Source organism: Schistocerca nitens, chromosome 2, assembly GCF_023898315.1.
Source record: "Schistocerca nitens isolate TAMUIC-IGC-003100 chromosome 2, iqSchNite1.1, whole genome shotgun sequence".
Taxonomy (NCBI): Eukaryota; Metazoa; Arthropoda; class Insecta; order Orthoptera; family Acrididae; genus Schistocerca; species Schistocerca nitens.
Window position 1 is genome coordinate 1,037,108,315 of NC_064615.1, and position 18,730 is coordinate 1,037,127,044.

At 43.6% G+C, this 18,730-nt stretch overlaps 1 protein-coding gene across 1 annotated transcript; it reads right to left on the minus strand.

Moving 5' to 3' along the window:
* Positions 1 to 13,470: 13,470 nt before the first annotated feature.
* Positions 13,471 to 13,890, minus strand: LOC126235521 (uncharacterized). Its single transcript, XM_049944239.1, has one exon. It carries the CDS (start codon positions 13,888 to 13,890, stop codon positions 13,471 to 13,473), a length of 420 nt encoding a protein of 139 aa, XP_049800196.1.
* Positions 13,891 to 18,730: the final 4,840 nt, after the last annotated feature.

The window sequence follows — 18,730 nt, forward strand, 5'->3', positions numbered from 1 at the left end:
AAAAAGTCTCGAATCCAATCGAAAGTCTGCTCCGATACTCGGTAAGCTTGTATTTCTTTCATTAAACGGCAATGCGGGACGGTGTCAAGTGCCTTACCTAAATCAAGGAACACGCCGTCAACCTGACCACCTTTGCCCACTGCACTGTGGATCTGATGGAGGAACAGAGCGAGATGAGATTCGCAGGATCCCTGGTTGCGAAATCCATGTTGATTTTTAAAGAGGAGATGTTCGTTTCATAATAACGTTATAATTCTTGAGCATATAACATGTTCCATAATTTAACAAGAGATTTACGTCAACGTAATTGAGGTCTGTAAGTGTGTCGATCTGTCTTACGACCTTTCTTAAAAACGGAAATGACCTGCACTTTTTTTCCAGTCATTAGGTACCTTTCGTTGCTCAAGTGATTTACGATAAATTACTGCTACACTACCGGCCATTAAAATTGCTACACCAAGAAGAAATGCAGATGATAAACGGGTATTCATTGGACAAATATATTATACTAAAACTGACAAGTGATTACATTTTCAAGCAATTTACGTGCATAGACCCTGAGGAATCAGTACCCAAAACAATCACCTCTGGCCGTAATAACACCCTTGATACGCCTCGTCATTGAGTCAAACAGAGCTTGGATGGCGTGTACAGGTACAGCTGCCCATGCAGCTTCAACACGATACCACAGTTCATCAAGAGTGGTGACTGGCGTATTGTGACGAGCCAGCTGCTCGGCCACCATTGACCAGACGTTCTCAATTGGTGAGAGATCTGGAGAATGTGCTGACCAGGGCACCAGTCGAACAATTTTGGTATCCAGAAAGCCCCGTACATGATCTGCAACATGCGGTCGTGCATTATCCTGCTGAGATGTAGGGTTGCGCAGGGATCGAATGAAAGGTAGAGCCACGGGTCGTAACACATTTGAAATGTAACGTCCACTGTTCAAAGTACCGTCAATGCGAACAAGAGGCGACCGAGACGTGTAACCGATGGCACCTCATACCATCACGCCGGGTGATACGCCAGTATGGCGATGACGAATACACGCTTCCAATGTGCGTTCACCGGATGTCGCCAAACACGGATGTGACGATCGTGATGTTGTAAACAGAACCTGGATTCATCCGAAAAAATGACATATTGCCATTCATGCAACCCAGGTTCGTCGTTGAGTACACCACCGCAGGCGCTCCTGCCTGTGATCCAGCGTCAAGGGTAGCCGCAGCCATGGTCTCCGAGCTGATAGTCCATGCTGCTGCAAACGTCGTCGAGCTGTTGGTGCAGATGGTTGTCGTCTTGCAAAGGTCCCCATCTGGTGACTCAGGGATCGAGACGTGGCTGCACGATCCGTTACAGCCATGCGGATAATATGACTCTCATCTCGACTACTGGTGATACGAGGCCGTTGGGATCCAGCACGGCGTTCCGTATTACCCTCCTGTAACCACCGATTCCATATTCTGCTAACAGTCATTGGATCTCGACCAACGCGAGCAACAATGTCACGATACGATAAACCGCAATCGCGATAGGCTTCAATCCGACCTTTATCAAAGTCGGAAACATGATGGTACGCATTTCTCCTCCTTACACGAGGCATCACAACAACGTTTCACTAGGCAACACCGGTCAACTACTGTTTGTGTATGAGAAATAGGTTCGAAACTTACCTCATGTTAGCACGTTGTAGATGTCGCCACCGGCACCAACCTTGTGTGAATACTCTGAAAAGCTAATCGTTTGCATATCACAGCATTTTCTTCCTGTCGGTTAAATTTCGCGTCTGTAACACGTCATCTTCGTGGTGTAGCAATTTTAATGGTCAGTAGTGTAGAAGACTGAAAAACGTGTTCCATGTTCAAATAAGTCTTATTTTCTGTATTTACGAGTTACTCCTGCCCTCAGCACTAACGATAGGCTTTCGTGGACGGCCCTGGTTTCATATTCGATACAGATGTTGTGAGATTACTATCACTTACCGCTATGCAATATCAATTAATTTTTGGGTCTACTGCTTTGCAGTTGCGGTTGTGGGCACGAAAATTGTGTGCTGGGAGAGAAAGCTCTGCGTTCCGCTGACGATACAGGTGGGTCTCGGGTGTCCTTTGTCAGCAGAGGTGCAGTCGGTAAATCTTGTTAGATCAGGCACGCCTACCTAGCGGGTCGGGGAGCCTTGGAGTAAATCAGACAGCGGCACGCTCCCCCGCTACTGTGCGTACGTCACCGGCGCCGGCCCGTGTGCTTTACAGTGGACGGCGCATCCGCCTTGCCACCCCCTGGAGGACTAGGACGTTTCTGCTCTCCTGCGCTGATTTCAAAGGCCCGAATACCGCGGCGCCACTCTGCTAACGTTGGCGTGTCGTCTCCGTTACCTCTCCAAAAATTTGGTTTACCCAGTGATACTACATTGTGCCATCCAGCACAGCGCGCAGGTGGACCGACTAGTCATTCACACTGATTTAGCTCAGTTCCAATCTAGTGACGCTAAAATACGCATCGAATACACAAAGAGAGGGAAGTTTGCTGTCCTTTCCCTTTTTTCGCCATATTGTGACATTTTTCTTGTGTCATACCGCCAGTAGAGTGTAGCCGGACAGCGGCTCCTCCCTTGGTGTAAGGAGCGTAAACACTGGACGATTGAACAGTGGAAAAACGTTGTGTGGAGTGACGAATCACGGTACACAATCTGGCGATCCGATGACAGGGTGTGGGGATGGCGAATGCCCGGAGAACATAATCTGCGAGCGTGTGTAGTGCCAACAGTAAAATTCGGAGGCGGTGGTGTTATGGTGTGTTCGTGTTTTTCTTGGAGGGGGCTTGCACCCTTGTTGTTTTGCGTAGCACTATCACAGCACAGGCCTTCATGGATGTTTTAAGCGCCGGCCGCGGTGGTCTAGCGGTTCTAGGCGCGCAGTCCGGAACCGCGCGACTGCTACGGTCGCAGGTTCGAATCCTGCCTCGGGCATGGATGTGTGTGATGTCCTTAGGTTAGTTAGGTTTAAGTAGTTCTAAGTTCTAGGGCACTGATGACCACAGATGTTAAGTCCCATAGTGCTCAGAACCATTTGAACCGCATTTTTGGATGTTCTAAGCACCTTCTGGCTTCCCACTGTTGAAGAGCAATTCGGGGATGGTGACTGTGTCTTTCAACACAGTCGAGCACCTGTTCATAATGCACGGCCTGTGGCGGAGTGGTTGCATCCCTGTAATGGACTGGCCTGACCTGAATCCCAAAGAACACGTTTGGGATGTTTTGGAACGCCGACTTCGTTCGAGGCCTCACAGACCGACATTGATACCTCTCCTCAGTGCAGCACTCCGTAAAGAATGGGGTGCCATTCCCCTTGAAACCTTCCCGCACCTGATTGAACGTATGCTTGCGAGGATGGAAGCTGTCATGAAGACAAAGCGTGGGCCAACACCATATTGAATTCCAGCATTACCGATGGAGTGCGCCACGAACTTGTAAGTCATTTTCAGCCAATTATCCGGATACTTTTGATCACATAGTGTATGTGCCCACCAGATAAACTCTAATTTAAATTTGAACAAACATTAAAGTTGCCTCTACTGGACTTTAAAGCTGATCTCACGATTTGTGGCTTCGTGTTTCCTCAGTCTTCAGTATTTTAGCTGGAAAGGGTTTCTTTTCACTTCTCGCACAGTGGTGTTTTGTGGCCTGCTTCTTGGCCTTGCTATACGCACCTCTTAGCAGGGTCGGCACAATGACCTTTTCTGCTATCTGCAAGCAGGATGGCTTTCAGCGGAAAACAACTATACAACTATACTGTTCCCTAAGTGAATCTTCCCTTGCGCGGGCCAGCTAAAAGCCACAAAACTCTCTCACCGTCCAAAGAGGAAAGCAGATAGAAAAATAATTAGAAATGAAATCATTGGCAGTAGTAAATATTTCCTGCACCTTTCATGCAAATTTCAGTGGTTTGACTTGACTGACTACTGGGACCTTCAAATTAAATCATAAAACTGGTTAGAGGATAATTTGGGAATAAACGACGATGTAACACCTCGGTACTCAGAGTCAACTTCACTTCTTTGAGGCATTCTTCTTTAAATTTCATTCATGCGTCTTTCATCGTAGCCCACTTGTGTCACAATGTTTTTATAGTGGCACACTGCCTGTTCTGATCTGAGAACTAAATTTTTATACATGTTGAATTTATTATTATTCTTCCTTTTTAACTAAAATGTTTTTCTCTCTGTTTTGTACACGCTATGCTTTATTTAATCTACGTTGAAACGGAACCAATGGAGTTGGTGTGAAACATGATGGTTTGGTATCTCAAATTACATTATTTAAATTCTAACACTAAAACTTTCATTTCCTTGAATTCATTTAACTTTCTCAGCCATCCAGTGTTAAAGAAACAAATAATAACTATTTCGAGTACCTTTTACAAATAAAACTATCTTTTCTTCCAGAATGAGATTTTCACTCTGCAGCGGAGTGTGCGCTGATATGAAACTTCCTGGCAGATTAAAACTGTGTGCCCGACCGAGACTCGAACTCGGGACCTTTGCCTTTCGCGGGCAAGTGCTCTACCACTGAGCTACCGAAGCACGACTCACGGCCGGTACTCACAGCTTTACTTCTGCCAGTACCTCGTCTCCTACCTTCCAAACTTTACAGAAGCTCTCCTGCGAACCTTGCAGAACTAGCACTCCTGAAAGAAAGGATATTGCGGAGACATGGCTTACCCACAGCCTGGGGGATGTTTCCAGAATGAGATTTTCACTCTGCAGCGGAGTGTGCGCTGATATGAAACTTCCTGGCAGATTAAAACTGTGTGCCCGACCGACACTTGAACTCGGGACCTTTGCCTTTCGCGGGCAAGTGCTCTACCACTGAGCTACCGAAGCACGACTCACGACCGGTACTCACAGCTTTACTTCTGCCAGTACCTCGTCTCCTACCTTCCAAACTTTTCAGAAGCTCTCCTGCGAACCTTGCAAAACTAGCACTCCTGAAAGAAAGGATATTGCGGAGACATGGCTTAGCCACAGCCTGGGGGATGTTTCCAGAATGAGATTTTCACTCTGCAGCGGAGTGTGCGCTGATATGAAACTTCCTGGCAGATTAAAACTGTGTGCCCGACCGAGACTCGAACTCGGGACCTTTGCCTTTCGCGGGCAAGTGCTCTACCACTGAGCTACCGAAAGGCAAATGTCCCGAGTTCGAGTCTCGGTCGGGCACACAGTTTTAATCTGCCAGGAAGTTTCATATCAGCGCACACTCCGCTGCAGTGTGAAAATCTCATTCTGGAAACATCCCACAGGCTGTGGCTAAGCCATGTCTCCGCAATATCCTTTCTTTCAGGAGTGCTAGTTCTGCAAGGTTCGCAGGAGAGCTTCTGTAAAGTTTGGAAGGTAGGAGACGAGGTACTGGCAGAAGTAAAGCTGTGAGTACCGGTCGTGAGTCGTGCTTCGGTAGCTCAGTGGTAGAGCACTTGCCCGCGAAAGGCCAAGGTCCCGAGTTCGAGTCTCGGTCGGGCACACAGTTTTAATCTGCCAGGAAGTTATCTTTTCTTGTTCAGATTTTATATTTTCGTGCTTGATTCGTACAGTATTTCACAAATATTCTGCACTTTATACGTAGTTACATTCCCAACAGTTCAGCTTCATTCCACCTGTACATGTGGGAGTTCCACTAATGTATTTGGCACATAACACAGAGCAGCAAACGGTTGCGTTTTTTATACACAAGAACTAACTTCTTATTCATGAGTTACAGCTACCAAGCGAACGCAGGATTACTGGTAGTGGACGTCTAGGTCTTACTTAAGAGTCATTCGGTTTATACCTTGATCTTTGCACAAGAAAGGGAAGAAAGCAAACGGCAATTTGTATTCTAGGGTGTCTACGTACAAAATATGTGACGGTAGACTCGAGAGTGGTAGAAATGAATTTAAGATACCGATTTGAACGTCGAATGAGAAATGTGTCATACGTAGCTGCGGTTTTTGTACGGAAAGTAAATGGCGAAATTACCTGCTCCGCCGCCCAGTGTGTAAAGGGTCCATTACCGCTCGAAAATCAACGTCGTGACGCGAATGCAATGTTCACATCAGTACTTCGTAAGCCACCTCTTAGTCTGTAGCGGACACCCCCTTTCCCCCTTTCCTATTCCAGTCGCGAATGGCGCGTGAGAAGACAACTGTCGGTAATCCATGTGAGCTAGGATCTCTTTGATCTTGTCGTCAAGGTCTCTCCGCGAGATAGGCTTAGGCGAAACCAATATATTTGTTGACTGTTCTACAAACGTCCTCTCTCTGAGTTTTAACAGAAAACTCCACCGAGATGCATAACGCCTCTGTTGTAGCGTCTGCCACAGGTGCCTGACCATCTCCGTGACAGTTTCATGCCAATGAAACGACTCCGTAACGAAACGCGCTATTCTTCTTTGCATCGTCTCTGTTACCTATATCAGTTCTACCCTGTAAATATCCCAGAGTGACGAGCAATATTCAAATATCAGATGAGACGTACGTAAGCGACCTCCTTCTTAGGTGAACTACACTTCCTGAAGATTCTTAACAATTAAACCCAGTCTGGTAGCTGCCATTCCTGCAGTTAGTTTTATGTAATCGTTACCCTTGAAATCGCTCCGTACACTGCTCCCAGATATCTAATGGACGTGACTGTTTCCACTGACTATACGGTAGTGTTTTAATCTTGTAATAACTCGTCTTCCCACCTGTTTATGGACAATAAATAACACTTATTTGTCTTCAGCGTCAATCGGCAGTCCCTTCACAGCGTCGATAATATGCATTTCCAGCGTTCCTGCTTCTCTATGTACAGCCGCATCATCAACGAACCGTCTGACAGAGCGTCTGACGTTACCTACTAGGCCGTTTATATACATTATGGTATGGAATGGTCCTGTAACACTCTCTTGGGGTATGCTTAAAGTTCTTTTTACGTGGAAGATTTCTTTCCGTTAAGAATGGCATGTTGTGTTTTGTTTGGCAGGAGCTCCTTAAACTAGTCTCCAGGCTGATCTAATATTCCGTACGCTCCTATTTTGTTCCTTATGTGACAGTGTGGGACTGTGCAAAACGCTTTCCAGGAGGCAAGATACAACATCAGCATGGATTACAACAGTTATTTTGACTCAGAGAATCTGTAACTAAATACAGATGGGTAAATTTCGATTTCCATGCGATGTGTTGCAGAGATACTGAGATAGAAGTTTTTATGTCGAGCGGAATTTCAATGGAACGACAGCGGGATACGCTGAAACTCATTCGGGTTTTGCAAGGGGCTATCAAAACGTTTCCGTTCGAAGGCCACACGATCTCCTTGCCTACATGTCGGAATCCCGGTGGATTGCATACACGCCGCAGCAACGCCCTCAAAGGGAAACCTTTTGATCGCCCCTTATAATCGCAAAAATCTAGCGACGTTAACGTGAAGAATAATTTATAGGAGATTAACTGTTTATTGCCGGTAAAACGTGTGACATGTTGAGAGCCCAAATAATTAATTAGTATCTATGAATCATCGGATGATACATGACACGATATAACTTCCACAGCAACAAACAAACTGGTTAGTGCAGCTTACGTTTATAACAAAATAAACGTTGTGATGTGACTTGAATTCGGACCAATCTGATGGGCACATTGTGTTTTACGACACATTATGGTGTCAGGCAATTATTCGAATTTACATTTATTCCTTAGTGACGACAGCAGAAGATATAATTGTCCCACGAAGCTATTCGTGGACGATGCCGTTGTACAGTATATAGGGAAATCGTAACTCTAGAAAATTGAAGCGAAGTGCATGAAGACCTGTAGAGGTCTTACACCTCCTGCAGGCATTTGCAGATGACCCTCAGCGTAAAAAAAAAGAAGTGATTTACTACACATAAATTCGCGAAGAGAACCGTTATTGTGTGGTTACACAAATGCCGAACAGTCAGTTTAGGGAGTAACATCTATTAAACGTACATTAAATGTCTGAGAGTGTGAATGTGGAAGGATTTAACACTGAACGACCACACAACACTAACAGTAGGCAGATGCCAGAACGAGATCACTGAGTAGTTCTCAGGAACTATAGTCCATCCACGAAGGAGGTAGCTTACAGAACCTTGTTCGAACAACACTTCAGAATTGCCTTTCAGTCTGGGACCCCTACCAGATGGAACTGTTATAGGAAATGGAGAAGATCAAAGGAAGAACACTGTGTTTCGTGAGAAATTCATTCAATAATGGCGAAATCATCACGCAGATGATCGGTCAACTGTAGTGGCAGACGCTTAAAAGAGGGGGTGTGCATCGTGATTCACATCGTGGATGTATTGTTAAGATTCCAGTAGCGAACGTCCCTAATTCAACGAATATATTGCTTTCTCGTACGAATATCTCGCCAAAAGACCTTGAAGATGAAATTACAGAAGTTACAAATGACAGGTAGGATTACCAACAATCGTTCTTCATGTGCACCTTCTGCGAAAAGTGATAAGTACCCTCTACCACACGCCATAAGGTGTCTTGCTGTGTATTGATATAGATCCTGTTTTGGTAAAGGTTTCTATAAGAAGGCAGCACGAGGCTGTGTGTGTGAAATACGTTTTCTCATTAGCTCAAAGAATTAATTGTTTTTTTTTTTTTTTTTTTTTTTTGCGTAATCCATTCCATATTCAATGAAGACAGGATATTTAAGGGGACCGAACTTCATCAGTTTCGGTGAACAGTGCAAGTGTGTGAACATGAAACTTGTTTCAGTCTCTAATAGTCTTCTGTTCTCATCTGAAGTCTGGCAGAATGTAAACAAATGGAGCCGAGGTGTCAGCGCGGTTTTATGCGTTCCGGGAATATTGTTGCGTCCTGACTGATTTAGGTGTATTGTTGGTGTTCCTGCTGCCGCACCATACTGGCGCACAAAACTCTGTAGTTGAGTACGCTAGGGGCTGTCCGAAAGATATCTGGTTGCGCTCTCCAGACTGTTTTTGACAGTTTCCTCATTTCGCTATTTACTGTTGATGCCCTCCGAAAGATCTGTAAGAGGTGATCAAACAGTTTCGGTTCGACGACCTTGCTGCAGCGTATTTACAACGCAACACGACTCCATTGCTGTTATATAAGCACCGACATGTTGACAAGGGAATAGAGTGGCATTCGTGTCTTTCCGACCTGCCTGCGTTAAATGAGAGAACGTAAAGTATGGCGACGTTATTATCAAATGCATCCACAAAGGATCAACCAACCCATTGTTATTCGTTTCTTGGCTACCGAAGGACAAACACCGGTAGATATCCATCGGAGAGTAAAGAATGTGTACACGCAAAATGTCTGTCGAAGACCAGCGTTGTGCAATGGTGTGGCAGAGGATGCTGCTTCTCCATGATAATGCGTAAGTTACGCCAACTCATGTGGATGTCATTCGAATACACGCCCTATAGTCCCGATCCCTCCCCATGCGATTGTCACGTCTTTGGTCTCTTAAGAAAGGCCTTTAAGGGTCGGCGATTTCTGTCGGACGAGGATGTGCAGCAGACCGTTATGGACTTTGTAACATTCCGATTTTATGTATCCCGCTCGATCGGGATCTGAATAGCAGCCCAAATAAATATTAATTAATGTAACCGTGTACCTAATGGGGCTGGCAATCGGATTTGACTGCCACGGAGTTGTTACATTCCATTTTTGTCCTTCTCAAATGCTGTAATAATGAAATGTCTAGTGACAAGAAAAACGCCAACACAGCTTCACTAATCAAGACCTATATTCGTCTCAAAAACACAAGAAAAGGAGACAGCCACTGCCTTCGTCATACATATTTAATAACGGCTAATCTCAGCACAGGCCTCTTCGTTATTCATTATTGTCATACGCAACTTCAATCACTGCAATCCAACACTGCAATCCAAATGATGCCGGCGCGGTAGACGCGAAACAACAAATATCGGCACAGAAATATCACCGATCACTCCACCCACTCGGCCCGCAACCCGGGAACTGACTTCAACTCTACACTCGCTCTCGCAACCCGACACTATCGATTGTTTGTCCTGTCGACCTGTGCCGAGTGCAAACTTATAGTAAGGGCCTACGGACCCCTCACATTCCCGCCCTCGAAAACTTCTTTGGAGCCACAGGCGTAAAAGAATCGGCAAGGGAATTAAACATTGCTACATCTGAACCAAACACACAGTGTAAATAATTAATGAAATTACGATTCACCAAAATAATCCCTCGGCTCCGGTAGTGGGCTGCCTCCACAATAATTTCTACAAAAGGTTATTACATCTCATAAACATGGCATTGTCCAAATTACAATTTTTATATCAAGCAGCAATAGTCCTCTATAGTCCATATTGAATGAAACACACAACATACAATCAAAAATTATTACGTGAACATATGACATATGAATTATTATACTACAAATTAGTTGTTACAGGTTTTTACATCCATTCTTAGGTAATCGTCGATATGAAATATGAAGTTCTAGTTACAATGCATCAGAAAACACAACGTAAATAAACATTTCCCTTTTTTCAAATGTCCGTTTAACAACTAAATGTTGTAAACATATCTTACCTAACTACATCAAGGAGCTTGAACGCTCTCATTTCAGACATTCGCCCTAATCGAGTTCCCTTTCCTCCTCTGGGTTATCACTGTTCTCGTGTGAGTAGTACCTTTTTATGTTTTCCACATGTTCTTTACCATGCACTCTCTTTGTCCGTGCATATTCCAACTCCACAGTGTTAGGATGACCAATTTTTATAATCCTGTACGGTACCTTATAAACGTGGTTAAATTTATGTATTTCAGAGTTTATTTTCTTTGATTTTGCATGCACATTTACTAGTACCAGGTCTCCCACTCGGTAAGTTATCGGTTTCACTAGCTTGTCGTGTCTTTCCTGTCTTTTCCTAGCCTTCTCCTTCATACTTAATTCCACTAGCTCCAATTTCCTTTCCCAAGTCAATGAACTTCCTGGTGGGTAGATTAGCAACTCACGAAAAATACTGTCGGGTTATTGATTGAGCAATACTTCACATGGTGCAAACCCTGTAGAATCATGTGGGAGGTGATTCCTGATCCGCTCAAATTCTTCCAGATATTCTTTCCATGAACCATGCTTCCTATGACAGTATGTTCGGCATAAACGGTTCAATTCCTTCATTGTTCGTTCTGCAGGGTTAGAAGCTGGCCTATACCTAGAAATGGCAATTTGCTCTATTCTGTGCTCATTTAGCATCTCTGTCCACTCCTTTGATCTAAATTGTGACCCATTATCACTCAAAATTCGCTTAGGAATACACACCTTTTGAAAATAGTCTTTCTCAAAATGGTTAATGATGGCTCAACTAGTAGCTTTCTTCAACGGGTAAAATTTTATGTATTTGGAAACCAGTTCTTCCACTACTAAGATTTGTGTGTAATTCCCTCGTGAGGCAGGAAGTGGCCCAAAGAGATCCACTGCAACTATGTCCTTAATTGCTGTTGGTACAATTGGATGCATATATCCTTTGTGCTGTACTGTAGTCGTTTTAGATTTTTGACAGGTGTCACATGTACTCAGTATCTTACGTATACGCCTTCCCATGTTGTTGAAGGCACAATCTAACTTCAACTTTTCCAGACACTTCTTCGGTCCATAATGCGCATTACTATAGTGCGTATACCAAATTAATTTTTCTACCACATGATCAGGCACACAGAGTTTCCAGTTCTCCTCACTCTCCTTGTTTCTTTTATAAAGTATCCCATTATGAATATAATAAAATGTGCGAATTCTTTCCTCTCCTGCACACCCGTATTTGTTTTTAATTGTCTTTAACTTCTCGTCCTCGTTCTGTTCCCTGCGCACATTCTTTAGGAACTTCCTTATGAATTATTCATACTGTACTCCCTTCATCAGGTTAATTCTAACTCCTTCTCCTTCTGGCCTGTCCACCAACATTCCTCTCGAGTCAGCTGGTAATCTTGACAAAGCATCAGGTATTATATGTGTTGCTCCTGGTTCATAAATTATCTCGACGTCATAGTCCTGTAATGCCAGGGCCCATCGCGTTAGTGTGCTATGCCTCAACTTGCTCGTGGTCAGAAATGTAAGGGCCTTATGGTCAGTCACTACTTTCACATGCCTCCCGGCCAAATAATACCGGAAACGCTTAAATCCCCACACAATTGCCAATGCTTCCCTTTCAGTAATCGAATATTTCCTCTCCCAAGCATTTAAACTTCTGCTACTGAACGCTATTGTTCTTACACTCTCACCATTTCCACTCCTCTCCATTTGGTACAAATGTATTCCTAGTCCATAGTCAGAGCTGTCTGCTCCTAAATAAAAATCCTTGGAAAAATCCGGGTGGTACAATATATCTGCACTATATAGTGCTTCCTTGATATTCTCAAACTCGGTTTGGCACTCTGCATTCCAATGCCACGGCATTCTCGCCTTGGTCAATTCTCTCATACTCGGGGCATTAAGTACAGATCCTTTGACAAATTTTCTATAAAACTCACAAACCCCAAAGAATGCTCGCAACTGTTTCTTACTATGGGGGGTCGGAAAATTTCTAATAGCCTCCATTTTACTAGGATCAGGGTAGATACCCTCCTCGGATATTATATGGCCCAGGAATTTTATCTTTGATTTGCCAAATTCCGACTTGTCCAGGTTTACTGTTACCCCTGCAGTTTCAAAAGCTGCCAAGATTGCATCCAATCTATTCAAATGTTCTTCCCATGATTCGCTTGCTATCAAGAGGTCATCCACGTAAACGGTGACCATTTTAAGTAACTCCTCGCCTAGTATCTTATCCATCGCTCTTATGAATTCAGACACTGACACATTAAGCCCAAATGGCAACACTCTAAATTGATAGTACCTTCCTCCATAAGTAAATGCTGTATACTGGCGGGATTCTGCGGCCAATGGTATTTGCCAGTAACCAGCAGTTAAGTTGATACTACTAAGCACCTTTGCTCCTCGGAATTTTTGAATCAGTTCTTGTATAGTCTCAGGTTTGTCCCGCTCCAGCTCGATGATTTTGTTCACTGTTCGTGCATCCAAAACTATCCTCACCTTTCCATCCGTCTTATCAACAACAAATAGGGGGTTGCTATATTGACTGTTGGCCCTTTCTATAACACCAAGGTCCATCATCCTCTGTATCTCTTCATCCACTGCTCTTCGTTTCGCCTGGGGAATGGAATACTGTTTAATATTGAATGGTTTATGGTTCTTTATCTTTAGCTTACACTCCACCCCTTTCATGATACCTGGCCGTTGAGAAAATACTTTACAACGCCTGTATAATACTGTGGCTAATTTCCTCTTAGTCCCCTCATCTAGGTGTGTCATCTCCTCCAACTTTTTATTGATCTTATCCTCTTTATGTCTATCCTCTCGTGCTAATCCCTCAAGGTATATCAACACTTCTTCTTCTAGTTCTTCTTCATGACACAAATTTATCCTTCAGAATTCCTCCGCTCCTTCGATTGCACTCCCCTCAGCAAACTTTAATTTCTTCTCTTCTCCCTTTCTTCCTTTAACCTTGATAGTGCCTTCATCAAAACTCACTACTGCATCAACTTCATTCAACCAATCTATCCCTAAAATAATTGATGTGTTCAATCCAGCCACCACCAAAAATGTTGCTTCGTATTCTTCTCCCTCTATCTCGAAGGTAATCAACACTTGTTCTTTAATAGGTTTACTCCTTGCACCCAATGCGTTCACAATTCTCACTCCACTCACCGGGAAACTAGGCAAGCTAATATTTGCTTTTAGTATCTGTTCATATAACCTTTTGGATACTGCACATGCTTCACTTCCTGTATCGACTAATGCCTCGATATTCATTCCACATAGCTTGATCCCTATCATGGGTAGCATGGGTTCTTTGGGAATCCCACTTCTTTCCTCCAGTAGATCTTCTCTCAGATCTCCACCATTGTCGTGTCTTAGTAGGTTTACCCTGGTCCTTGTAGCTCTCTCTCCTGACCGGACCTCATCTGGAGTGTCATTCAGTTTTCCGGTCTCTCCGCCTCTTCTATATGCACTGTGTCATTCATTCGCCTATTCCATCCTCTGTCATGATCTCTTGGTTCTTCACTCCTTCTCCAATCATTTCTCCATTGCCGTTCACCACCATGGTTCCTGTACCTATGGCCACCACCTCTTCCTCTATAATTAGATTAATTACCAAAATGATTCCTTGGGTCATTACTTCCCCCTCGGTTTTGATCATTAGCTTGATTGTTTTCCTGTGATCGAACAGATTCCAACTGTTCCAGTATTTCCATCAAGGCCTCCCTATCTTTAATCAGGCTCCCGGATACAGTTTCTTGCATTCTCTGGCTCATTCTTCTTTTTATCGCTGATATCATTACGTCATCACTCAGGGGTTGTTCCAAGGTCTCGTTCAATTCCCATAAATGTTCGGCAAAATCTCTCAACGTTCCTCTCCATGTACTAAGTGACTTGCGGTGGAGTAGGTCCTCAATTGCTGCACACTGATGACTTTTGGACCAGTATTTCTTCAAGAATTCCTCTTCAAACTGATCATAACTAGTAGTCCCTTCCTTCTTCCTGACTCCCCAAGTGAAGGCCTCACCTTCCATTCTATCTATTGCAAATTGAATCTTGTCTGAGTCTTTAAGATGTGCTGGGAAAACTCCTTTTAACCATTTCATAAATATCATTGGGTGCAACCCTCCTTTCTATCTAAATTTCTGCCCTGTATTATTTTGGACGTACCGATTATCACTGCTCATCAAGGTAACGACTCTACCTTCCCCAACGGTTAAAGTGGCATTGCTAATTCGTTCATCAATTTCTTCTGTCTTGCTCTCCAATTGCTGCACTCGCTGTTGTAATTGTCTGACCTCCATTGCAACCCTCTTGTTATCCTCGTTGCACGGCTATAGCATTTCTCAGATAGACAGCTAGTTGGTTTTGCCTATCTCCTATCCCATTAACTGCATCATGGCATTGTTTCTGCATCTGCGTCACCTCAACGATTCGATGATTGCAATTTGTCTCCACTTCGTTGATTCTTTCTCCCAATTCGGCTTTCGTTTCTCCAATATCGTCTTCTATCTTTTTTGTTAACTTTCCTTCCATCTTCTCCACGTCTCCCTGGACTTGGTCTATGCTCTTCTGTAATTTCCTCTCTCTCTCGTCGATGTCCATCTTCAGTCGTTCTTGTAACTCTTGCATTTCCTTCTTCAGATTACATTCCATCTTCATTTGCGATGTTGTGTTCTCTTGTAAACCTTTCTCTAATGATGCGTTAGTTTCTTGTAAACCTTTTAGTGATTCTCTTGTTTCTTGTGACCCCTTCTCTAATGATTCTTGGAGTATTTCTCCCCTTTCTCTAGTTGCCCTAACCTCCTTTAGCAAGTCTGCCAACACCGACCACATATCGGCACCCTCTGAAACCGACTTATTTCTTGTCGTTTGTCCCGGTGTCTCGGGATAATTAGTTGAATGTGCTAACGGGCTATCCAATGACACTCCATAATCACTGATTCCCGAATCATCTCTGTCTTCCTGTCCTATCCCTTTCCTTTCAACTACTGCCTCACAAACCTGCTTATCTTCAGTAGACATGTTTGGTTTATTTTTAATGCACAGGAAAGCAATATAAAATAACCTCTAGTAACCCAAAACACTCCTAATTACCATGAAACTAATCAAACAGTACCTGCAGTATTGTCAGTTAATCCAAAATTGATACAATACGTATGAATACCGAACATAACAACTTTCAAAACCTAATAACTTCAAATATCAATTCTCAGATACACAGCTTATGTAAAATGTTCTAAATAAGATAAATCACACCATTCATTACATCTATAAATGTAAAATCCCCAAAAACAATGAGCATATCTGTATAATTACCATTTAGACAATGCAGTATGCATAAATAAGTATGCTATATTTCAGAGTATGTTTCGCAAATTTTTCGGAAATTACTGTAATTGGGCACTTTTCCTAATGTGAAATTCCGTTTACAAACGTTTATTTACTGCGAAGACTGCCCACTACAACTTAATGTTATGTCAACCAGTCGTCTTCACTCACCAACTGACGTTACCATGAGTCACGATGTTTTGACGTTTGAAGTGGGCGTGGCGCTATACTGCCGCCGGAGCCGCGTGAAGTCACGCTGAAGATCTGCGGCGAGACGTCGTAGTTCTCCGTCGGCCGCTCCGTGGCGCTGCAGGCGGGCGTAGTTTGTAGTTCGGCCGCTAGATGCTGGGTCGGCGCTCAGTGTCTCGAAGTCGTGCTGCAGACCGTCGGTGTAGTGCATCTGTGCTTGCACTACTCGTTGCACAGGTAGTCGGGATGACGTGTGAAATCACCTCGCGGATCGAAGCTCTTTGGCGCAACTGCTACACGGGTCTGCGTGACGTCACTCAACAATTGCGTCGCCACAATAAATTGTCGTCCGCATAACAGTTTATGGGTCCACATGAAGCTGTCCGATTTTCACTATTCAAAAAGCAATTTCAGTCAAAATACTACCACTAAACACTTCTTTAAGGCTTTCGTGACGAATTCTTAGTTCGTTTTGCTATAGTAGTGTTCACTTTTCACAGTTTTTCGCGTGGATTTACGCATTTGCACATTATAACACAGTTTATTGACACTATTATTCTTATCTAATATGGCAAGAAGAAACAGTTTAGTCACAATCGTAAGATATTATTACTTCGTATTGTTCAAAATGCACTGTTCTTGTCGCGATTTTAAAGTTTATGCCCTGTCTCGATCCAAAATTGGAAAAAATATTTTCTCGCGTTAAGCAAGATAAAATTACCTGTTGTTCTTTACGATTCGTCCGAAAATTGCACTTGTCCTTTCACGGTAAGCCAAGGGTGTAACACTCCGATTTTATGTATCCCGCTCGATCGGGATCTGAATAGCAGCCCAAATAATAATTAATTAATGTGACCGTGTACCTAATGGGGCTGGCAATCGGATTTGACTGCCACATAGTTGTTACATTCCATTTTTGTCCTTCTCAAATGCTTTAATAATGAAATGTCTAGTGACAAGAAAAACGCCAACACAACTTCACTAATCAAGACCTATATTCGTCTCAAAAACACAAGAAAAGGAGACAGCCACTGCCTTCATCATACATATTTAATAACGGCTAATCTCAGCACAGGCCTCTTCGTTATACATTATTGTCACACGCAAATTCAATCACTGCAATCCAACACTGCAATCCAAATGATGCCGGCGCGGTAGACGCGAAACAACAAATATCGGCACAGAAATATCACTGATCACTCTCGTAATTAAACTTCTTCATTTTCCCGTATTATTCTAACACAAAGGGGTTAAACCGCGGCGATGGCCAATCCCTTTGTCGTTAAGCCTTGCATTACATCAACAGGCCTCCACCCACTCGGCCCACAGCCTGGGAACTGACTTCAACTCTACACTCGCTCTCGCAATCCGACACTATCGATTGTTTGCCCTGTCGACCTGTGCCAAGTGCAAACTTATAGTAAGGGCCTACGGACCCCTTATAACTTCTTCAAGCAACATTACCAGTTGTTTTAGCAAGGGGCTGTCTTCAACCTGGCGCGTATGTTGGATAATTGCGTCAATGGTCACGCCGATTTTGCTTCATGGGCATACCGATTCTGGACTGTACGGACTTTGAACGGAAACTTTTTGATCGTTCGTTATAGAAGAGCGCAGAGCTGCATAGCAGCAGGAAAGACTGAGTTGAGATCATCTTCCAGAGAGGACCCTACACGTTAAGGACTATTTTATGCTTCGGGCCATTCGTCACTCAGATGGCTACAAAGTGGACATCCTTCGCCAAACGTGGATATACGCTGACACACGGCTCCACTCAGACAACATGAAAGACAGCGTCGCACTGTATCAACAGTACCTCAAGATGGCATCCCGATCGTGTCTACAATGGTCGTGTCTATAATGGTCGCCAAGAAGAGCCCCATTATACATTTTACAAGCGATTGTAGTTACTGTTCGCTGCATTCACTACTAGACCAAGGTTGACCCACGATCACTCGCGCTTGAGAAAATATCGAACATTAATGATCCCGGAGAAATATTTCAATGTACTTTAAAGATGTTGAAGCGTTCTTTGATACATCTACCTGCAATCGACATGTCTTTCGTAGATCAAATCACAATCAAAGCTTGCTTAGCTTTGTTTGAAGCAGTTTTCAGGTTAGCAAAGGAAAGATTTAGTTGCAAACGAAATAATGTATTTCTTACCTTAATAATGTGACATCCAGTTCAGACAGGAATCTAACTCGTCATTGGCATCCAGTCCAAAGATATATAATCATGAATAATTTTCAATCTCCAAGTCGGATACTTCCAGGTCGTTAGCCCACGCTAACACTTCAGACCTCTCTACTCTCCATCAATGCTAACTTCTCACATCTAACATCCATCACTGCTGGCTGTTCACCTCCAACTGCCCAACAGTACTTCCATCACTGCTGGCGACTAACTTCTAACTGTCCAACACTACTGGTGAATAACTTCCAACAACGAGTCCAACCAGCCACAGAGTCTCTAACAAAGAAAGCGGAGTGAGAGATCCAATGCAAAGCGCTACTCATTGCTGCCAACACAGAAGCAGCCCGCCTTGCTTCTCTCTTAGTCTGCTTCTTTGTGCTAATAGCATTCAACTGGATTAATTTTTCCTTGTGGACGTATTGTGCGTGTA